Genomic DNA, 24,165 nt, shown 5'->3' with positions numbered 1-24,165 from the left:
TCCCGACTTCAATGCCCTATGTAGTGAGTGACATAAAGGCTTCCGGTACAGTGCGATTTGAGATACGGCCGCTGGTTGTGGAGCCAACTTTAACCCCAGAGGTGAGTGTCCGAGAGGATTTATTCATCATCCTTATCATGTTAAAGCAGATTATAATAACTGTGGCCTGTTTAAAAAGATAAAATGTTCTGTTTCAGCCGTTTGTGTTTATTCACACTCCCTTCGTGTCCTGAGTAGGATTAGGTTAGCATGCTAACGGTGCTAGCTTGCTAAGCTAAGTTAATCTAGTTAACTAGTAGACATCAGAACCAGAAGCGGGTCAGTTCTCACAGACAAGGAGTTTGTTTTGGTGGTTGGTGTTTGAAGAGGTAAGATAGAAGAGTTTATATAATTTATTTATTAAGATAAATAGAATAAGAATAATCTGACATGAGCATGAAGCCGGTTTTATTTCTGTTCTATTAAGTGTGATATTGGATCATGTTGTGGAGGATGAACCTGTAGCAGGAGCCGGTGTCTACTCTGCACATCAGCGACTCCAAACCGGTGCTCCCTTTATTTTCAGGAGAAACTCGGTCCTCTGTATTCTAGAAGCCGCCAGGTGACGCAATAAATTGATTTGCATATTCATTGATTTGGCATGGTCATTTGTATATCAATATTTTGATGGTAGAAGGAAGATTTTATGAAAATGCATAGAAAAGTGCTGTGGGAGGGGCGACGGCCCGCGATGCGATGTGGTCGCTGTGGGAGGGGCGACGGCCCGCGATGCGATGTGGTCGCTGTGGGAGGGGCGACGGCCCGCGATGCGATGTGGTCGCTGTGGGAGGGGCGACGGCCCGCGATGCGATGTGGTCGCTGTGGGAGGGGCGACGGCCCGCGATGCGATGTGGTCGCTGTGGGAGGGGCGACGGCCCGCGATGCGAGCGCTGTGGGAGGGGCGACGGCCCGCGATGCGAGCGCTGTGGGAGGGGCGACGGCCCGCGATGCGAGCGCTGTGGGAGGGGCGACGGCCCGCGATGCGAGCGCTGTGGGAGGGGCGACGGCCCGCGATGCGATTTATAATCACCTAAAATAGAATAAAATTCACAGCGTCTCTGAGAGGTTTTTTTTTTTTTTTTAATTGTTTATATCTTCTTTTTCCAACCTGTTGTTATGAATATGTTGTTTTTAGCCCCGCCTCCTCATGTGACTGACACAGTCACTTCATCATAAGCTGAACTGCTCTCATGAAATCACTGCCACGTGTACATTTGAAATCTTAATCATGGTTACATTTGGTTTCATAATTTCTCCCGGTTGATGACCGTGTGTGTGTGTGTGTGTGTGTGTGTGTAGGTGCGAGTCATGGCGGGTCAGGACGAGGACGGCGTCCACACTAAGCGCAGTAAGACCCTGATCGTGAGACACCTGCCTGCAGACCTGAGCCGAGAGGAGAAGGAGGACCTGCTGGTGTATTTCGGCGCCTCGTCCGTGCGCGTGCTCTCCGATAAAGGCCCTCTTGTACGTCTCCGTAACAACACGCCATTGCTTCGTCCTCTAATCCCCCACACGTAGCCTCTTACCGCTCTCTGTCTCGTCCTGTCCACACCTGTCTGAGTGTTAACTCGTTTCACCTCTGTTTTTAGAAACACACAGCTTTTGCTACGTTCCTGAGCGAGACTTCAGCTTCGAAGGTAAGAGCACCTCAGTCGCGCTCCTCTTCATCTCATTCAGGAGAGCAGAAACATCTGGAAGCCCCACCCATGTCCTCGATTAAATGATAAAAGATGCCGTGCTGGATTTGTTTCTCTTCTTCCCCCTGACCTTGTCCCAGGCTCTGAGGAGACTCCATCAGCTGAGGATTCTGGGTCACACGCTGGTCGTGGAGTTTGCAAGAGATCAAGATCACGACATTGTGTTGAAGAGTCCGAAAGTTTCCGACAGGTACGCACACCAAAACGACCGAGTCTGGAAGTGGAAGGATGATTCGACGTGTGATCTGCGTTCTTCTTTTTGTTAGTTAGCGACCTCCTTTAGAGAATTGTTTCTTTGTGAATCGAATCGTATCGTATTAGATTCAGTGGTGTCGTCAAATATAGAATCGTTTCTTTGTGAATTGAATCGTATCGTATTAGATTCAGTGGTGTCGTCAAATATAGAATCGTTTCTTTGTGAATTGAATCGTATCGTATTAGATTCAGTGGTGACGTCAAATATAGAATCGTTTCTTTGTGAATCGAATCGTATCGTATTAGATTCAGTGGTGTCGTCAAATATAGAATCGTTTCTTTGTGAATTGAATCGTATCGTATTAGATTCAGTGGTGACGTCAAATATAGAATCGTTTCTTTGTGAATCGTATCGTATTAGATTCAGTGGTGACATCAAGTATAGAATCATTTCTTTGTGAACTGAATCGTATCGTATTAGATTCAGTGGTGACGTCAAATATAGAATCGTTTCTTTGTGAATCGTATTGTATTAGATTCAGTGGTGACGTCAAATATAGAATCGTTTCTTTGTGAATCGTATCGTATTAGATTCAGTGGTGACGTCAAATGTAGAATCATTTCTTTGTGAATTGAATTGTATCGTATTAGATTCAGTGGTGTCGTCAAATATAGAATCGTTTCTTTGTGAATTGAATCGTATCGTATTAGATTCAGTGGTGTCGTCAAATATAGAATCGTTTCTTTGTGAATTGAATTGTATCGTATTAGATTCAGTGATGTCGTCAAATATAGAATCGTTTCTTTGTGTATCGTATCGTATTAGATTCAGTGGTGTCGTCAAATATAGAATCGTTTCTTTGTGTATCGTATTAGATTCAGTGGTGACGTCAAATATAGAATCGTTTCTTTGTGAATTGAATCGTATCGTATTAGATTCAGTGGTGTCGTCAAATATAGAATCGTTTCTTTGTGAATTGAATCGTATCGTATTAGGTTCAGTGGTGTCGTCAAATATAGAATCGTTTCTTTGTGAATCGTATCGTATTGGATTCAGTGGTGTCGTCAAATATAGAATCGTTTCTTTGTGAATTGAATCGTATCGTATTAGATTCAGTGGTGACGTCAAATATAGAATCGTTTCTTTGTGAACTGAATCGTATCGTATTAGATTCAGTGGTGTCGTCAAATGTAGAATCGTTTCTTTGTGAATTGAATCGTATCGTATTAGATTCAGTGGTGTTGTCAAATATAGAATCGTTTCTTTGTGAATCGTATCGTATTAGATTCAGTGGTGATGTCAAATATAGAATCGTTTCTTTGTGAATCGAATCGTATCGTATTAGATTCAGTGGTGACGTCAAATATAGAATCGTTTCTTTGTGAACTGAATCGTATCGTATTAGATTCAGTGGTGATGTCAAGTATAGAATCGTTTCTTTGTGAATTGAATCGTATCGTATTAGTTTCAGTGTTGACATCAAATATAGAATCGTTTCTTTGTGAATTGAATCGTATCGTATTAGATTCAGTGGTGATGTCAAGTATAGAATCGTTTCTTTCTGAATTGAATCGTATCGTATTAGATTCAGTGGTGTCGTCAAGTATAGAATCGTTTCTTTGTGAACTGAATCGTATCGTATTAGATTCAGTGGTGATGTCAAGTATAGAATCGTTTCTTTGTGAATTGAATCATATCGTATTAGGCCCACTTTACACGGGGACGGTATAAAACAAAAACGCAAAAGTCCGTTTTCGTTCTCACTTTTTTCCGCGTCTACACGACCGTTTTCAAGGAGGAAATCTGCGTCTATACGGTGACGCATAAATGTCTCCGCTATGTCTGCACGCATGCGCAACATCTTCCGTCTTGTCTGATCTGCACATCTGCGCCGCTGTTCTGTCAAGTTATCCTACCAAGCCTACTACACATGCGCGAAATCCAGGAGGGGAGGAAAATTCAACAGTAGTTTTGTCCCACCGATCAGCTGGGCTGATAGAAAATCGGTGAGAATTTCACGCATTTGCCGATTTTTATGTTTTGTGCGTATTGGTCGAGTCTTTGGCCGAGTCAAATAATTTGTAATGACTTGTTTTAAATAATAAAACGGTCTGTATGAGAACTTGCTAGGATAACTTTACAGAACACCGGTCCGGCTGAGGTACTGTAGTGCTCGAGGGAGGAGCAGGAGCAAACCGAAACTCTTTTAATCTGCCTTTATTAAGTAACACTCACTCTTGTTTCGGTGAAGAAGAGAAAAGGCAGTGTCCATCTCAGCAAAATAAACCTGTTTGGCTGCTAGTTTTGTTTTCAGTCTCGGGTTTATGGTTTCACGAGCGGCTTGAATAGGCGGCGCGCGCGTGCGTGTGTGTGTAACTTGGCGACACCAAACTGAGGAGCTCCAGCCAGGCGGGTGAGCAGGAAAACACATCTACTGCATTAAAACACAGAGCAGCTTGAAGGTCCGTTGGATCGATGTAATCAGACATGCTCTTACTTTTTTACTTACTTTCTTACTTCCCGGGCTGGCATGTGCAGTATATGACATATGTATGACGTAAACGCGTACCCGACGTGAGCAGATCCGAGCAGAGTTTCGCGTATTGGGTAGTTTAGACGGATATGCAACGGGGGCCGTTTTTAACTTATCCACTTTGGAAGGCGTTTTCAATTTTATCCGTTTTTCATCCTTGGAAACGCCGTCCCCGTGTAAACAAAAGGCACTTCTGATAAAATATTTAGTCGTTTTTACCCGACAGCGTCCTCGTGTAAACGGGCCCTTAGATTTAGTGGTGTCAAATATAGAATCGTTTCTTTGTGAAATGAATCGTATCGTATTAGTTTCAGTGGTGACATGAAATATAGAATCGTTTCTTTGTGAATTGAATCGTATCGTATTAGATTCAGTGGTGACGTCAAATATAGAATCGTTTCTTTGTGAACTGAATCGTATCGTATTAGATTCAGTGGTGTCGTCAAATATAGAATCGTTTCTTTGTGAATTGAATCGTATCGTATTAGATTCAGTGGTGTCGTCAAATATAAAATCGTTTCTTTGTGAATTGAATTGTATCGTATTAGATTCAGTGGTGTCGTCAAATATAGAATCGTTTCTTTGTGAATTGAATCGTATCGTATTAGATTCAGTGGTGTCGTCAAATATAGAATCGTTTCTTTGTGAATTGAATCGTATCGTATTAGATTCAGTGGTGTTGTCAAGTATAGAATCGTTTCTTTGTGAATTGAATCATATCGTATTAGATTCAGTGGTGTCGTCAAATATAGAATCGTTTCTTTGTGAATTGAATCGTATCGTATTAGATTCAGTGGTGTCGTCACATATAGAATCGTTTCTTTGTGAACTGAATCGTATCGTATTAGATTCAGTGGTGTTGTCAAACATAGAATCGTTTCTTTGTGAATCGTCTCGTATTGGATTCAGTGGTGTTGTCAAATATAGAATCGTTTCTTTGTGAATCGTATCGTATTCGATTCAGTGGTGTCGTCAAATATAGAATCGTTTCTTTGTGAATCGTATCGTATTAGATTCAGTGGTGACGTCAAATATAGAATCGTTTCTTTGAATCGTATCGTATTAGATTCAGTGGTGTCGTCAAATATAGAATCGTTTTTGTGAACTGAATCGTATCGTATTAGATTCAGTGGTGTCATCAAATATAGAATCGTTTCTTTGTGAATTGAATCGTATCGTATTAGATTCAGTGGTGTCGTCAAATATAGAATCATTTCTTTGTGAATCGTATCGTATTAGATTCAGTGGTGACGTCATGTATAGAATTGTTTCTTTGTGAATTGAATCATATCGTATTAGATTCAGTGGTGTCGTCAAATATAGAATCGTTTCTTTGTGAATCGTATCGTATTAGATTCCGTGGTGTCGTCAAATATAGAATCGTTTCTTTGTGAATCGTATCGTATTCGATTCAGTGGTGTCGTCAAATAGAATCGTTTCTTTGTGAATCGTATCGTATTAGATTCAGTGGTGACGTCATGTATAGAGTTGTTTCTTTGTGAACTGAATCGTATCGTATTAGATTCAGTGGTGTCGTCAAATATAGAATCGTTTCTTTTTGTTAATTGAATCGTATCGTATTAGATTCAGTGGTGTCGTCAAATATAGAATCGTTTCTTTGTGAATCGAATCGTATCGTATTAGATTCAGTGGTGTCGCCAAATATAGAATCGTTTCTTTTTGTGAATTGAATCGTATCGTATTAGATTCAGTGGTGTCGTCAAATATAGAATCGTTTCTTTGTGAATTGAATCGTATCGTATTAGATTCAGTGGTGTTGTCAAGTATAGAATCGTTTCTTTGTGAATTGAATCATATCGTATTAGATTCAGTGGTGTCGTCAAATATAGAATCGTTTCTTTGTGAATTGAATCATATCGTATTAGATTCAGTGGTGACGTCAAATATAGAATCGTTTCTTTGTGAATTGAATCGTATCGTATTAGATTCAGTGGTGTCGTCACATATAGAATCGTTTCTTTGTGAACTGAATCGTATCGTATTAGATTCAGTGGTGTTGTCAAACATAGAATCGTTTCTTTGTGAATCGTCTCGTATTGGATTCAGTGGTGTTGTCAAATATAGAATCGTTTCTTTGTGAATCGTATCGTATTCGATTCAGTGGTGTCGTCAAATATAGAATCGTTTCTTTGTGAATCGTATCGTATTAGATTCAGTGGTGACGTCAAATATAGAATCGTTTCTTTGAATCGTATCGTATTAGATTCAGTGGTGTCGTCAAATATAGAATCGTTTTTGTGAACTGAATCGTATCGTATTAGATTCAGTGGTGTCATCAAATATAGAATCGTTTCTTTGTGAATTGAATCGTATCGTATTAGATTCAGTGGTGTCGTCAAATATAGAATCATTTCTTTGTGAATCGTATCGTATTAGATTCAGTGGTGACGTCATGTATAGAATTGTTTCTTTGTGAATTGAATCATATCGTATTAGATTCAGTGGTGTCGTCAAATATAGAATCGTTTCTTTGTGAATCGTATCGTATTAGATTCCGTGGTGTCGTCAAATATAGAATCGTTTCTTTGTGAATCGTATCGTATTCGATTCAGTGGTGTCGTCAAATAGAATCGTTTCTTTGTGAATCGTATCGTATTAGATTCAGTGGTGACGTCATGTATAGAGTTGTTTCTTTGTGAACTGAATCGTATCGTATTAGATTCAGTGGTGTCGTCAAATATAGAATCGTTTCTTTTTGTTAATTGAATCGTATCGTATTAGATTCAGTGGTGTCGTCAAATATAGAATCGTTTCTTTGTGAATCGAATCGTATCGTATTAGATTCAGTGGTGTCGCCAAATATAGAATCGTTTCTTTTTGTGAATTGAATCGTATCGTATTAGATTCAGTGGTGTCGTCAAATATAGAATCGTTTCTTTGTGAATTGAATCGTATCGTATTAGATTCAGTGGTGTTGTCAAGTATAGAATCGTTTCTTTGTGAATTGAATCATATCGTATTAGATTCAGTGGTGTCGTCAAATATAGAATCGTTTCTTTGTGAATTGAATCATATCGTATTAGATTCAGTGGTGACGTCAAATATAGAATCGTTTCTTTGTGAACTGAATCGTATCGTATTAGATTCAGTGGTGACGTCAAATATAGAATCGTTTTTCTGAGGACTCGTATCGTATTGTGTTGAAGCCTGAGATCTACATTCATAACTGGCACTGAGAATATGAGAGAAACCTTGTGTGTTTATTCTCTCTATAATATATACATATTATTTTATCAAACAAAAATAACGTCGCCATAGTTAGTCTGCCTTCTGATGTTATGATATCGTCATCTTAAATTTTGAAGTGATGCTTCGTGAGATGATGTTTTTAGGTGGAGTGTTGATGGTAAAAATGTAATTCCGTAATTCACACAAGGACTCACATCTGTATCGTTAATTTGGTAAGACATCAGGAGTCGTGTGTGTTCAGTGCTCCCCCCCCCCCCCCCCCCCCCACACACACACACCTAAAAGCATTAACACACAAACGCCTGTCATTTCACACAGGTTTCAGTCAGATGATGGAGTCTTAATTCAGTGTACAGAGATAGTGTCAGTGTGATCTTCATCTTGTGTGAAATTCCTGCTTTAGGTTCACTGAAGAGCCGGCTGAAAAGGAGAAGAAGGAGAGCCAACAGCCGAATGTTCCTCTCATCGATACCGGCATCGCTCCCAGTCTCGGGTGAGAGAAAAGGGAAGGGGGGGTTTACCAAAATATAGTAGACCAGAAAGAAAGAAAGAGAGAGAGAGAGAGAGAGAGAGAGAGAGAGAGAAGCTGATTAAAGAATGAGGGAAAGATGAAGTTCTAGAACATGATGGTGAGATAAGTGAAACAGGAGAAGGATGGAAGAAGAGAAACAAGAGTAAGGGAGAGAAGGTTAGAAAATGGAGGAAAGAAAAGAATGAATGTCAGAGCCTTGTACTGAGAGGGGAGTGTGGGTGTGTCTGGGGGGTGAGGAGGGGGGTATGGGTGTGCCAGGGGGTATGGGTGTGCCGGGGGGGTTTGAGGTGTGGGTGTGTCTGAGGCGGGGGCGTGATGAGGGGGTGTGTCGGGGCGGAGGTGTGGGTGTGTCTGAGGGTGAGGCAGGGCGTGATGAGGGGGTGTGTCGGGGTGGAGGTGTGGGTGTGTCTGAGGGTGAGGCAGGGGGTGATGAGGGGGTGTGTCGGGGGGGTGAGGTGTGGGTGTGTCTGAGGGTGAGGCAGGGCGTGATGAGGGGGTGTGTCGGGGGGGTGAGGTGTGGGTGTGTCTGAGGGTGAGGCAGGGCTTGATGAGGGGGTGTGTCAGGGGGGTGAGGTGTGTCTGAGGGTGAGGCAGGGCGTGATGAGGAGGTGTGTCGGGGGGTGAGGTGTGGGTGTGTCTGAGGGTGAGGCAGGGCGTGATGAGGGGGTGTGTCGGGGGGGTGAGGTGTGGGTGTGTCGGGGGAGTGAGGTGTGGGTGTGTCAGGGAGTGAGGTGTGGGTGTGTCTGAGGGTGAGGCAGGGCGTGATGAGGGGGTGTGTCGGGGGGGTGAGGTGTGGGTGTGTCGGGGAGTGAGGTGTGGGTGTGTCTGAGGGTGAGGCAGGGCGTGATGAGGGGGTGTGTCGGGGGGTGAGGCGGGGTGTGTGTGGGTCTGAAGTTTGAAGCAGAGCTACTAATTGGTCAGCTTTGACATCATCAGTGTCAGTTAAAGTTCTAACTATACATGATATTAAACTTAATATTCAACTTGTACAAAGTAAAAGTATTGGCACCCACAGTTGTGTAGACGTTTGCTTCTCTCGCGTCTCGACACCTTTTGTACATGCCATCTTATTGAGCTCTAACATTGCTGCAGGCCGTGTGTGTGTGAGAGTACGCCTGGCTGTCAGCAACAGCTTCGTGTGTGTGTGTGTGTGTGTGTCACTGACAGGCCTTCTGCTCGTGCCATTTGGTGGCACCAGGTGGTATTTGATAAAGGGGCTCAAGGCAAAGGTATAATTTCAGCACGAGTTGCCGTCAGTCACACTCCCACGCCTTTTATTTATTTATCCATCCATCCAGCTGCACAATAAACCATTTACTCCTGTCTGAAGTGTGTGTGGATGAATAGACGGGATGGTAGAGCGTGATGGAGATCTCCTGGAGCTCAGTTTTACAAATCCCATGATCCCAGACATACTTGTTTCTGATTGGCTGACAAATTTTAAACGGATCTCGATGTGACATAATCATGGCAACGGTCATAATAAACAGTTAAGTCTGTCTGTGCATTTTGCGTTTCACTCTCTATGAAGGATAAACCCAACCTGTGTGAATGTCTGCGCTTTAAAATCATCATTTCCACTCAATCATTTACACTGTGAACTTAATGTCTGTTATTTTGAAGTTGTTTCTATTTCAGGAGCCGTTCCACACTTCCTCTCCTTTCTCCCTCTTCCTGTCTCATGGCGTCTCCTGCACTGATCGTACCTCTCACCTCCACAGGTTAAAATTCCCAGCCAACCCGACGCTGAAATATTTATACCCTCCTCCTTCGAGTGCCGTCCTGACGAACATCTCACACACCCTGCTGAGCGTGCCCAAGTTCTACGTACAGGTACACGGGAGCTGATTCTGCTGCTGATATGTTAATAAAGTACACACACACGCGCGCACAGCACCACATACTTCAGCAGGGTTCAGTTTGATAGCGTTTTAGTCTTTTGACAGAAATACATCAAGGGTTTAGTTGAGGGAAAGGATATAAGTTAATCGATAAAAGTTTGTCCTGTTTGTAAACTTAAATATCCGTATTAACTTCTTTCTGTCCTTCCAAAATGTAGATAATTTAACCTGGGAAATTAAATATTCTTCTTGAATAGAAAGTCTGATGATTTACAAATCTACATCATGCTTAATTTAATAATGTTACTCTCGTATTCATGTTACTCTGGTGCTTGGTAACGTTACTCTGGAGACCTGAGTTTCGTACCGCTGCCCCGCTGAGTGGGACTAGCGCCTGTTACTGTGGTGAGTAGAGTTGATGGTGTTTCTCTGAGGAGCATGTCCGAGAACGTTACCCTGGTGAACGAGGTTAGTCATGTTACTCTGCAGAAGCGGTTTAGTAACGTTACTGTGCTGAGTGTGTTCAGTAAAGCCCCTCTGGTGAGCAGGTTCAGTAACTTTTTACCCTGGCAAAGGAGTTTCATAAAATTATACTGTGGCATGTTTAATAATGTTACTCTGGCAAAGGTGTTAATGTTACTCTGCTCAACATGTTTAGTAGCTTTGCTCTGGCGGGTGTGGGGTTAGTAACTCTGCCCCTGGTAGGTGCGGGGTAAGGAGCTTTGCTCCAGTTTGACCCTGGGGCTGGTACACTGCAAAAAATTGAAAACTGAATTTGAGGAGAAAACTACTTAATTTCACTGGTATTATCTTACGGCACGGACAGATGTTTTTACTTGGTAAGACATCTTCGAATAAGCGAGTTGCAGTCTAGAACTAGGTTTAATAATCTCAGAGTTGGTGTCTTGTATTCTTCTAATAGGAAGTGCTAGATCGTTTCAACTATTTTCAAGATATTCTCACTCGCTAAGAGATCATTTTTTGTAGTGTACCTATGTCCCGGCAAGCCAGGGTTTAGTGGCTTTGCTCCACCGGGAGCGTCCGGTTTAGTGGCTTTGCTCCACCGGGAGCATGGGGTTTAGTGAATTTGCTCCACAGGGAGTGTGGGGTTTAGTTGCTTTGTTCCACATGGAGTGTGGGGTTTAGTTGCTTTTCTCCACATTGAGTGTGGGGTTTAGTGGCTTTGCTCCACATGGAGCATGGGGTTTAGTTGTTTTGCTCCACAGGGAGTGTGGGGTTTAGTGAATTTGCTCCACATTGAATGTTGGGTTTAGTGGTTTTGCTCCACACATAATGTGGGGTTTAGTTGCTTTGCTCCACCAGGAGTGCAGGGTTTCGTGGCTTTGCTGCACATGGAGTGTGGGGTTTAGTATCTTTGTTCCACATGTAGTGTGGGATTTAGTGGATTTGTTCCATTGTTTGTATGGGGATTAGTGACTTTGTTCCATTTGCCATATGGGGATTAGTGACTTTGCTTCATTGGCTGTGTGGGGATTAGTGGCTTTGCTCCATCAGTAGCGTTGGGAATAGTGACTTTGTTCCATTGTGAGTGTGGGGATCAGTGGTTCCGCTTCATTGGGAGTGTGGGTATCAGTGGCTTTGCTCCATTGGTTGTATGGGGATTAGTGACTTTGCTCCATCAGTAGCTTTGGGAATAGTGACTTTGTTCCATTGTGAGTGTGGGGATCAGTGGTTCCGCTTCATTGGGAGTGCGGGTATCAGTGGCTTTGCTCCACGGGGAGCATGGGATTAGTGACTTTGATTCATTGGGGGCATGGGGTTTAGTGGCTTTGATCCACTGTGAGTGTGAGGTTAGTAGCACTGCTCTGAGATTATGGGGTTTAGTACCTCCTGTCCTGGTATATGTGGGGTTAGTAGTTATGCTCTGATGTGAGCCTGGGGTTTGGTACCTGTGTCCTGGTGAGCCATGGATTGGTGGTTTTGCTCCCGCTGGGAGTGTGGGGTTAGTGGCTCTACTCCAGTGAGCACCTTTTGTTCATGGAGTATGTCAGTTCTATCTTGCTAGTACTATAGTAGACTAATAAGAGAAACAATACAGTTTTCAATTTCGAGACATTTGTGGACTAAAGTGAAAGCGTTAGTAGAACACGAGTATGGTTCTGCTGTCTTTATTTCCATTAGAATACTCCTGTGGGACGGAGAAGACGGTTCTGGAGTCTAACTATAGATGTGCGGATATGTACAGTTTAGCGGTGGCATTTACTATTTGTGCCCTGTTGCTATGGTGATGCATGAGTCATCTGAAGTCAGTGGCAAAATTTTTTTAAATGTGAATAAAATTCCTTCTCTGGAGACGCTTTTGTACTTTGGGCATTCTTGGGGAAAAATCTTTTTTTTTTTTTTTTCCTTTTTCTTCGTCGTCCTCTGCACCTGCCAGGATTTTGTTGTTCATGGTGTAGGCGTGTCCGAGTCTGAGAGTGTATGATCATCTACAGAAAAAGAAAGTTTAAAGTGATATAGAATTGTGATGTCTGATGAAAATGAAGGTGTGATGAAGTGGAGTTTGCTCGGCGGTAGTTGTGCAGTTCGCGGTGCGTCCTCATGGTGATGCTGTTGCACTTCTGCGCTCGTAGACATGCTGGGAAACGCAATTGCAGGCAGCAATCTTGGCTGCATATGGAGCTTGGGTCCCAATTATTGTCTGTGGGACGCATAACAGCAGGAGTATGAAGGCAGATTAACACACACACACACACACACACACACACACACACACACAAGGCTGATACTTTGAACTGGTTTCTCTGCAGGTCCTTCACCTGATGAATAAGATGAACCTGCCGTGTCCGTTCGGCCCTGTAACCACCCCTCCTCCCGCGGTAAGCTCACAGACACACGCGCTGTAAACAGACAGCTGAAGACGTTTTTCTTTTTCATGGTCTGTAACGTTGTCATGATCTTGTATTAGGAAATAAACAGCATACATTTGGTAACTTTTTTTTTTTTTTTTTTTATAAATAATAATCCCAATCAGCTCATTTAATCACTTTTTCAGGTGATCTGTCCAACGTTGCACTTTTGAGGTGGATGAATTAAATATTTGTCCATTTTCAGATTCCTGACCAGTGTTGGGCACGTTACTTTCAAAAAGTAATTAGTTATAGTTACTTTTCCCAAAAAGTAACTAATTACCAGGGAAAGTAATTATTCCGTTACATTTTGTTCCCCCGCAAAAAAAAAAAATCAAATTCAATTAGTGTAATCATAATAAAAGTGAATGTTAAATGTGTTTAATGACTGAAATGGACACTTAACAGAACCAGTTAGTAACGTTATCTACACTATATTAATATTTTTGTGGGACAATGTGAGAAGACATCTATCAAATTTAATATATTTTTGTAGTTATTAAAATTGTTACTAATTACTGGCCACTGACGAGGACAAACGCTTTGTTCTTCGACATAATGTGCATTGCACGTAGACATTTTTGCCTTTTATTTCAAGTAATGAAAAGTAATGGCTGTATTTCCAGTGTGAAAGCGCAGTGCTGGGCTGACCGCTCGCCATCGCTGGGTCTTCTCATTGAAAGTGTGCGCAGTCGTGCAGTACCTACGTATGTTGTCCAAATCTACTCTGATTGGCTTACTGTGCCGTTGTCTCGTGTCTCCCCGCCCCACACGAAAGCAGAGTAAAGAAAGGCTGAACGAGCAGCGTGCCAGATGAGAACAGCTTTAATAAAGTAACGCATAGTATTTTATTGTAAGTAACGGGAACGGCGTTATAACGATGTAAAAAGTAATTAGTTAGATTACTTGTTACTAAAAAAAGTAACGCCGTTTTATTTCTAACGCCGTTATTCCCATCACTGTTCCTGACCCAGGCTACAGGTCCAGAGGTAGTCTGAAATAGATTTATTTTACCCCACAGGAGATCCTCCGTATGCTAAAGGCCTATTGATTTTTTTTTTTTTTCTACACTTCTCATTAAAAAGCCCCAGAACCCCCCGCTCGGGGCTCACGGCTACAGCCGCCAGTTGAGAACCACTGATCTAAATCATGTGAAATAATCCAGGAATCAGATCGTTACACCTTCATGTTCATTTAAAAACCTTCTAAAGCCCAGTATCTGCATGTGTGCAGTGTTTCCAGCCTCATGATCACTCGTTATCAAAGAGAGAAAGAAGGAGATCAAATGTCTGACTCAGTGCTGGTATTTCAGTACACAGTGACTCACGGCCTGTTGCCCCCGACGGTGCCCCCGCCCCCTACGTTACCACCGGAGAACCCCCCGCTGCCTGAGGGCACCAGCGACGAAGAGGAGGAGTCGGAGTATGAGAGTGGAGATGATGAAGATAAAGAGAGGTCTGGTGAACATGTAAACATTAGACTCTGGTGTTCTAAATAGCTAGCTAGCTACACTGTGTAAAGTGGGCGGGGATAACGGAGGTAAATCTTTTCTGACATCACTATCCCTGCCCTTACAGCTTTCTATCCAAACTGTTCACACACAACGGCTGACCTGTTGAGTAAATGATAGCTTTGCTAATGACCACGAATACTGCGTGAAGGGGGGGAAAAAGATTGCTTGTGAAAGCTAACCTAGCGAGTGTAGCTAATGCATAAAGCTTGGAATTGTTGCAGTGCTCATTAGAATATTAAGCCCCACCCAGTCATAATGAATTCCAGTAACGTCTGAGCAGCATTCATCATCTTTCTTTCGTCCTGTTCTGTAGAACGCTGTAAAAACATCTTGCTAGCTGAATAAACGGTGTGCGTGTTCGGTGTCTGATGCGTGCTGTCTGTGCAGGATGATCAGACTGACGAGGCTCGTTAACCAGCCGTGCAAACGACCCCTGAGAACAAAGATGGCCGCCCCGAGGAAGAAACCCAAACTGAAGGACCTGCTGTTTACCCCCGAACCGCACAGGTGCCATCCGCACAGCATGATGCTGCCACCACCATGCTTCACAGTGGGGGCAGTGTTCAGAGCGCTTTGACTCCATTCAGTTAATTATTTAACTTCTGATGTGTTTCAACACGGGCGAGTATTTGTAAATTTTTGCAGGTGATGTTAATTTCCTTCTGCTTTAATATTATGGGATATTTTGTGTATTCCTGGAATTCGGTCCCAGTTAGATTGGTTTCAGTTCAGAGTGTGGATAAGATCGAGGGGGTGAAATACTTAATGCGAAGCTGTGTTGTGCAAGATTTGAAAGAAAAGTTTTAACTAAGTGCAGTGTATACGTACACTCTCACCTGGTGCACGCTCCAGGGCGAAAGCATCACGAGAGAGACAAAGACCTGTTAAAGTACTTTAACATGCTTCACTGTAAAAATAAATGTGTAATGTATTCCACACTAGCGCTCCAGGTCCCGCTCTGAGGCCCTCCGATGTGTTCGAGCAGCTGCTCCATCTCGGACCCAAGAAGATCGAGTTCCACATCCCGGCTGAGAGGAGCGTGAGCGCGCAGGAGGAGGAGGAGGAAGAAGGGGAGGAGGAGACTCAGGAGGAAGCAGCAGGTGATGAACAGCACACTTCACAGGAAGTTCCAGTCGTAATTACTGTAGTTCAGGATTCTTTTCTGCGCTTAATGTCGGTAGCTCCGCCCCTTTTTTATTTAATCATATGGTACTTTATTCTTTTTAGTATTTAAGTTACTGTCGTTGAAGTCAGTTTATTTGTAGAGCGCTTTTAATAGTAGACCTTGTCACAGAGCAGCTTTATGGAAAAATAAAGATTTTAAACATTTATCCCGAATAAGCTAAGATGAGGGTGGCAAGGAAAAACCCCCTGAGACTTCATCAGGAGGAAAACCTTTTTTTTTTTTTTTTTTTAATTTATTGAAATTTTTTTTTTCCTCCCTCACTGAGAGTAGAAGAAAAAATATTTTTTTTCTGTATTTTAAAGCAATTAATTCACACTTTATTCATATTCATTTCTACTTATTGACTTTTTACATAAATTTTTTTCTCACTTTCCCCCAAACTGCTATTTCTATTTTGCTAATTCATTTTTAAATATTTACTGATTTATTTATATAAGTATAAATATTATAAATATTAAATATTAATTTCCCGTTTGTTTCTTTTCACTATTTTTCCATGCTTCTAATTGACTGACTGAAGAATCTTAATCTTTTATAATGTTTTGTTTGTTTTTTAAAATGTGCTTTTATTAGTTTTTTTTTTCATTTTTAATTTCATAACAAATCATGTAAACATTTTTTATATAAATATCAGGGCTTTGAACCAGAATTTTTTTCCTATTGGTTCGTTCCAAACAGAAACGGAATTTTAATGGGTTCCACCATTAAATAGACGTTCCCGAACCGGTTAGAACAAAAAATTTTCGTTCCCGGAACGGTTAATTACGTTCCCTGTCCAGCTTAAGCCAAATGTAGGCTAATTCTATTACAACCTTCATTAAATAAGACAAGAAATAATTCAAAACAATTATTATTTCAAATGTTGGCGATTTGGATTCTCAGTATGTCTTCCCATCTACACAAACAGAAAAAGTGCCAAAAATGAAAGAGAATTCGTTTAGTGTGCTACCAAAGGCTAGTCAGGCCCTATGCATTGATAGGCTAACAGAGGTTAACGTCATTTAATGTTCGCGAGCCTCTCATTAACGTGGACAAATATATTGCAGGGTCTCCGCGGATCCTTAAAAAGTCTTAAAAAGTCTTATTTTTAATATGTGTTTTTTAAGGTCTTAAAAAGCATTATATTTCGCTATTTTTTGAGCTATGGTATTAAATTTCACATGGGAGGTATTAAATTTCATCCGGGTAGCCTACGGTAAATGAAAAAAAAACCATATGTCTGGATTTTTTTTTTTCCGCGCTAACGTTATTTATTCAACCAGCGTCGTTTGTTATCAAGATGCTGAACAAGTAGCACAAGAGCCGTTGTGTGTCTAGCACTAGTTCTAATAGCGCAGGAACCACGCCACTGGGGGCAGTGTGTTCTTTTATCCATGTAGTAGACAGTGATGGGAATAACGGCGTTAGAAATAAACGGCGTTACTAACGGCGTTCCTTTTTTTTAGTAACGAGTAATCTAACTAATTAATTTTTACATCGTTATAACGCCGTTCCCGTTACTTACAATAAAATACTATGCGTTACTTTATTAAAGCTGTTCTCATCTGGCACGCTGCTCGTTCAGCCTTTCTTTACTCTGCTTTCGTGTGGGGCGGGGAGACACGAGACAACGGCACAGTAAGCCAGTCAGAGTAGATTTGGACAACATACGTAGGTAGGCTCTGCCTACTGCACTACTGCGCGCTCTTTCAATCGGAAGACCCAGCGATGGCGAGCGGTCAGCCCAGCACTGCGCTTTCACACTGGAAATACAGCCAGGACTTTTCATTATTTGAAATAAAAGGCAAGAGTGTTTACGTGCAATGCACATTATGTCGAGGAACAAAGCGTTTGTCCTCGTCAGTGGCCAGTAATTAGTAACAATTTTAATAACTACAGAAATATATTACATTTGATAGATGTCTTATCTCACATTGTCCCACAAAAATATTAATATAGTGTAGATAACATTACTAATTGGTTCTGTTAAGTGTCCATTTCAGTCATTAAACACATTTAACATTCACTTTTATTATGATTACACTAATTGAATGATTTTTTTTGAGGGGGAACAAAATGTAACGGAATAATTACTTTCTCTGGTAATTAGTTACTTTTATGACAAAGTAACTCCGTTACTAACTCAGTTACTTTTTGGGAAAAGTAACTAGTAACTATAACTAATTACTTTTTGAAAGTAACGTGCCCAACACTGGTAGTAGAACCATTGAGAGTAGAGCAGACGAGGAAGAAGTGGTTGAACTTGAACATGAACGGAGATGGGGAAGTGTAAGTTTAGTAACAAGTGGCTTGAGGAGCCAAAATACAAAAGTTGGCTAACAACAGCAACTTCAGAATATGAAGCGAGATGTAAGGTATGTCGGAAAGACATCAAGTTAACAACAATGGGCTGTAAAGCCCTTGACGCTCACTCGAAAGGGGAAAAGCATATGCGCTATGCTGCTAGTCGGGCAACAACAGTCCCCAGAGGCAGTTCGATCAGTAGTCAAACTTCCTTGCTTCCTCACTGTTTGTTCATGGCAGTACCCTACTATTAAAATATTGAGAAAGCAGTTAATGTTCTGTTTTGTTAACTGAAGATCAATTTGTTTCCTCACTGTTTGTTTACAGCAGTACCCTACTATTAAAATATCGAGAAGGCAGCTAATGTTCTGTTTTGTAAACTGAAGATGCACATTTTTTATAAAAAAAAATGCTTTGAACTTAACCTAGAGTGTGCTTTTTTTTTTTTTTTTTACTGTACGTATTTGTTCCGCGGTAGTGGTCTTATTTTTTTATACTCAGTGGTCTTAAAATGGTCTTAAAAAGTATTATTTTTGCTGGTCAGAAATGTGCAGAGACCCTGTATTGATATCGTGTTTGAAACTGACGTTTTTGAATAACGATAGACTGCAATATTTACCTCTTATTTAAGATGTGGAGACGTGATAGTAGTCCACCCTCCCGCTCTCTCCATTCAGTCAGCGAATGTCACACAGGAAGTGAACCCCAGCGGGTCATAGAAACTTGCGCAGGAGAAGAATGACTTTTTTTATTTGTAGGCTACGGAAACTTTGAGGAACGAAATAAAAACCGGTATTAACCGGTTACCATTATTTTTAATAAGCGTTTCTGTTCCGGAACATAAAAAATAATAAAGTTTCTGGCTTCGTTTCTGTTCCATGTGAAATAGAAAAAGTTCCCGGTTTTCGTTTTCATTCCTTGAACCGGTTCAAAGCCCTGCTAAATACACTGTAAATTTCCCACTTAAAAAAAAATAAATAAATAAAAATCACCTTGGATTAGTGTAGAATATCTTTTATCCCATTCTAGGACCTTTTTATTATTATTATTATTATTATTATTATTATTATATATATATATATATATATTTTTTTTTTTTTAAATATTCAAATTGCTTATTTCAGTAATGATGTGTTTAATAATTAATTTAATGTAATTGTTTAATGACAGTGAAATGTTTAAGTTTTACAGACAGTATTGCATTCTCCCCCCCCCCCCCAAAAAAAAAAATAAAATAAATAAATAAACACCGTCTTGTTACAAGATTGCAGCTTTATAATTTTAGTTAAACATAATGCAGCAGAAGTGGGAATTAATTTTATGGGAGTTGATTAATACAGTAGTGTGTGTGTGTGTGTAAAGTTGCAGTGTGTTGACTGAGCTGTGGGAAAGAAACCGAGTGTTGAGTTTTGAAGATATTGTTTAAACGCGCGCGCGCACACACGGTGTGAGGAGGATGAAGCGAGTCAGGGAGTTGTTTCCGTTCTCCTTGTTCTGGACAGATAAACCGCCGTGTGTGAGAAGACGAGGATAAGGCCCGGGATAATTCGGATCAAGAGAGAAAAGCTACCTGCAATTCTCTGAGGAGGAATTTTTCACTGTAGAGTTTGACTTTCTGCTCCAACACACACACACACACACACACACACACGGAGGGAGAGAGAGTAGATCTGTATGACAAGTTTCTGAGGGATTTGTCCCGGGCTGCTGCTCTTCATAATTTCTCTTCGTCTTTTTTTTGCTGAGAGCGTGTGATGGCACATCTCACACTGCACGACCACACACACACACACACACACTTCACACACTGAAGAGATTTAACTGGTGTGAAAGCTGCTTGTTTTACTGGCCTGTCTTCTCAGCTGGTTGTTTTCTCAGATGTGTTAGTATAATGGTATAAATATTCATCAGCTCACGTCGCTACACCGGAGTGAATATTTACGATACAGCTGCTCGCTCTCTCTCTGTCACACACACTCGGAGAATGCCGAGTATCTGCACGGATCTGCGTGGGTAAAGTCTGACTCCACGCTGCTCCCCTCTTGCATTACTGATGTGTTTTGTTTGGGAGGTGAAGGAGGCGTGGTCTCGGTGTAGGGAGTGACTTCAGAATGCTAATTATCTCCTCAGCTTTTTATAATCTCTCCTATTATTACCTCTAATAGCAGGTGTAAATTACGTTCATGAGTTGAGAGTGCCTCTGTTTTGATTCGTAATTGCATCTCTCTCTCTCTCTCTCTCTCTCTCTCTCTCTCTCTCTCTCTCTCTCTCTCTCTCTCTCTCTCAGACTCAGCGGAGCAGGAAGCAAGAGGGTCAGGATTCGGGAAGCTGTATCCCAGCACGCAGAGCTGTAAAGAGGAGGAGGATGGAGAGGAAGAGGACGAAATCCCTTCCGAGTTCATCTCCAGGAGAGAGCTGGAGAAGGGCCGACTCTCCAGAGACGGTACGGCAGTCTCACACACACACACACACACACACACACACCCTCGAGTACCTGCTCTAACACACACTTTAAACAGCATGAGGTTTTCACGGTATGTATGTTAATAAAGTGGAAATGAATCATTTTAATATAAAACACGATAAACTGTCATGGCAGGGAATCTCTCCATACGCATGAATGGAACTCTGGATTGTAAGGTGTGTGTGTGTGTGTGTGTCTCTCTCAGAGATGAAGAGGATGTCCGTGTTTAAGAACTACGAGCCTGGAGAACCGACCTGCACTCTTTACGTGAAAAATATCGCCAAGCAAGTGGAAAAGAAAGTGAGTAGAGTCCCGTAAGACGGAGCACTGCTGTGCGTTTACACCACAGCACTGGCGAGTTCTGGGCTCTCAGGAGAAGTGTTTGACTTTTCTGGAAGGAGTCTGCAGTGTCAGTGCTGTGTAACAGTCAGAGATAAAGGTGTGAAAGGACAGACGGGTTTATGCTTTTCTTGGTACTGATGACCCTGTAGAAAGTCAGGTGTGTGTTTGGGGTAGATGATGTGATTCCTGTCTGTAATACAGCTCCCCCCCCCTTCCCCTCAGGACCTGAAGTATATCTACAGCAGGTACATCGACACCTCACTGGAGGACGAGAGGAACAGGTGAGCAGCTCTGTGACACTGCGCTGTAGCTATAATACTCCACACCAGGGCTCTTCAGCGGGCGTTTCTAAAGTTCCTGCTACACAAAGATTGTTGCTTGTAAAACTGTCCGTGATGAGTTTTGTTTTATGGCGGGGTTTCACATTACTGTTTTAAACTGTCGCTAAAGACCCTGAAATATAGGTGTGAGAAGGGGTGTTCACACGGCAACTTTTACTCCGGTGTAGCACCGGGGCTGCCCCGGTAGAGCGTTCACACGGTACAAGTTATACCGGTGTAGCCCCTGAAAGCTGCTTAAACCGGTGCAAATCTAACCCTGCTCGGGAGGTGGTTTAAGAAATTTACTCCGGAGTAAATGCTAGTTTGCGGGGCAGCACCGATATAAAATGGGACGTCTGAACGCTACAGGGGTAGACTCGCTACGCGTGAGGAGAGTTGATTACATACGGGCATTGCATAATTTACATCCTGGTAGTCTATTTTGCGCTTCCAAAATGGCGAATATCAACAATAGAACTGCGTGTCTTCCAGTGTTGCCAGATTGGGATTTTAAGTGCATTTTGGCGGATTTGAACATATTTTGGAATGGAAAACGTCAGCAATATCTGGCAACACTGGTGTCTTCATCCACGTTGTTTTCCCGGCGCTTGGTGACGCCATGACAACCGGGAAAAGGAAGTACATTTTCACGCATGCGCATATTTCATTTCCGCATTATTACTATCGGAAATGATAGTAATAATGATAGGAAATGATAGTAATAAAAGGAAATGATATCAAAACTTTATTACTATCAAAGGAAATGATAGTAATAAAGTTTTTGCTACTATTGCACGGTCGCAGAAACTGCCGTGTGACCGCAAGTGGGGCTGCACCGGTGCTAACACGCTTCTCTCTAGTAAGCAGGGTTGTGACGTGTGAACGCTGCGCAAAATTTACACCGGTGTAAGATATATCGCAACAAAATACATCGGTGCAGCATCGATGCAAATATGTGCCGTGTGAACACCCTAAGAGAGAGACCTGTTTTCTAATCCAAGTCAAATCCATTCCCAGAGGAAGTCTGATCAATCCCATCCACACTCGGAGACAGACCGACCGACTGACTAATCCTACTCACTATCACAACACCTGACTAATCCCACCCACTCGAAGAGACCGCTTCACCAATCACACTCACTGCCACAAACTGATTAATCCCACCCTCTACCAGAGACCGCTTGATCAGTTATGCTCACTACCACAAACTCTGACTAATCCCACATGCTACCAGATACCGATTTAGCGAACACGCTCGCAACCACAAAGGCTGACTCATCCCACTTGCTACCAGAGACAGATTTTAGCGAACATGCTTGCAACCACAAAGGCTGACTAATCCCACTATCTACCAGAAAACGGTTTAGCGAACACGCTTGCAACCACAAAGACTGACTAAACACGCACGCAACCACAAGATCTGACTAATCCCACTTGCTACTAGAGACAATTTTGGCAAACACACTCGCAACCACAAAGACTGACTAATCGCACTCTCGACCAGAGACAAATTTAGCAAACACAATCACAGCCACAAAATCTGACTAATCCCGCTTGCTACTAGAGACAGTTTTGGCAAACACACTTGCAACCACAAAGACTGACTAATCCCGCTCTCTACCAGAGACCAATTTAGCAAACACACTCACAACCACAAATTCTGACTAATCCCATTTGCTACCAGAAACAGAATTAGCAAACAAGCTCACAACCACAAACTCTGAGACAGACTTGGTAGACGCATTCGCAACCACAACGGCTGACTAATCGCACTTGCTACCAGAGACAGAATTAGCAAACACGCTCGCAACCACAAACTCTGACTAATCCCACTCTCTACCAGAGACAGATTTAGCAAACACACTTAACCACACGCTGACTAATCCCACTCATTATCAGACACATCTTGAGCAATTGTGCTCACTTCGGTAAAATGTCGACTAATCACACTCATAATTGAATATAGTTTGACTAATCACACATACAGTACATAAATTTGACTAATCACACTCATTGTCATGGCCAGTTTGACTAATCCTGCTCGTTCCCGCAAATTCTGACTAATCCCACCCACTAGAAGAGACAGCTTGGCTAATCCCGCTCACTACCACATCCATTTATTACATTTCTATCCATTTGCTGGCTTTGTGGCACGTACTAGCATGCAGTTTATAAAACTCGCGGTAACATGTCGATTTCTTACGTTTTTATTGTATTCTGTAATAACAGGGATTAAATGAGTAAAATATTGTACGTTATAATAAACACCGCTCTTGAAAGTCAGACTTTGATGTATGAATGCTGCATTGTAATGTGTGTGTGTGTGTGTGTGTGTGTGTGTGTGTGTGTGTGTGTGTGTGTGTGTAGGTTTGATATCGTTTTAATGAAGGGGGGAAGAATGAAAGGTCAAGCCTTCATCGGGTTCCCCAGTGAGAAAAGTGCAGAGAAGGCCTTGAGGGATACGAACGGATACGTCCTGCACGACAAGCCCCTAGTGGTTGTATCCTTCACTCGCTCCACGTCACGTCGCTCACTTCCACTTCTGCGTGCAATGAAAATGTCAGTCGATGTGAGCCGTGTGACTTTCCTGAAGCCTGGTGCCACGTGCGTGTGTGTGTGTTTTTTTTACAGGAGTGAGTGTGGGGTTTGAATGTCAGTTGTGTTTTCACGCGGAGTGAATTTTAATCAGTAAGGCTTTGCTCTTTAACAGAAAGGACGAGTTCATGCTCTGTGCTTTCGACTTAACTTTAAACTCTCCAGCAATTTGCTCGATCAGCAAAACCGAAACAGGACACGGCGGATTCCAAGACTGGAGTCAAAAAGCACTCAGCGGGTAAGTACGAGCAGGAATATAAAAAAAGATGGCAATAGTAAAAATGTGGAGGTGCACAAGTACAGCCGGGGGCGTGGCCAAGTGAATGGTGTAGAGTTCGGTGGGTGTGGACAGTAGGATGAGAGGTCGGGTTAAGTGGCCACCTACTGAAAGAGGGTGGGGTTAAGTATACATCAACGGAGACTTGAGGGGTAAAGTCAAGTAGATGGCTACAGAAATGGAGCGGATGAGGCTAAGCAGGTGACTACGGAAAGCTGAGGGGCGTGGCCAAGTGGATGACTTCGGTGTGGGGTCAAGTGGGCACCA

At 42.2% G+C, this 24,165-nt stretch overlaps 1 protein-coding gene across 4 annotated transcripts in view; it reads left to right on the top strand.

Annotated features, from left to right (window-relative positions):
• Positions 1-24,165, top strand: part of rnpc3 (RNA-binding region (RNP1, RRM) containing 3) — a 25,191-nt gene continuing 1,026 nt past the window's right edge. The window contains exons 1-16 of one of the 4 annotated variants that reach the window (XM_060922691.1): positions 193-368; positions 467-601; positions 1,339-1,503; positions 1,629-1,676; positions 1,817-1,926; positions 8,079-8,168; positions 9,929-10,040; positions 12,820-12,888; positions 14,231-14,373; positions 14,819-14,938; positions 15,374-15,531; positions 20,188-20,343; positions 20,570-20,664; positions 20,929-20,987; positions 23,394-23,526; positions 23,787-23,859. In XM_060922691.1, coding sequence (XP_060778674.1) covers positions 1,348-1,503; positions 1,629-1,676; positions 1,817-1,926; positions 8,079-8,168; positions 9,929-10,040; positions 12,820-12,888; positions 14,231-14,373; positions 14,819-14,938; positions 15,374-15,531; positions 20,188-20,343; positions 20,570-20,664; positions 20,929-20,987; positions 23,394-23,526; positions 23,787-23,859 — 1,522 coding nt within the window. In that variant the 5' untranslated portion in view covers positions 193-368; positions 467-601; positions 1,339-1,347. Of the gene's footprint in view, positions 102-192; positions 369-447; positions 602-1,338; positions 1,504-1,628; positions 1,677-1,816; positions 1,927-8,078; positions 8,169-9,928; positions 10,041-12,819; positions 12,889-14,230; positions 14,374-14,818; positions 14,939-15,373; positions 15,532-20,187; positions 20,344-20,569; positions 20,665-20,928; positions 20,988-23,393; positions 23,527-23,786; positions 23,860-24,165 lie in introns of those variants that run through there. The other 3 variants (XM_060922690.1, XM_060922693.1, XM_060922692.1) reach the window with 3 other exon arrangements.

The sequence above is a fragment of the Neoarius graeffei genome, chromosome 5 (genome assembly GCF_027579695.1).
Source record: "Neoarius graeffei isolate fNeoGra1 chromosome 5, fNeoGra1.pri, whole genome shotgun sequence".
Taxonomy (NCBI): domain Eukaryota; kingdom Metazoa; phylum Chordata; class Actinopteri; order Siluriformes; family Ariidae; genus Neoarius; species Neoarius graeffei.
This window is presented reverse-complemented; position numbering and strand designations above follow the sequence as displayed.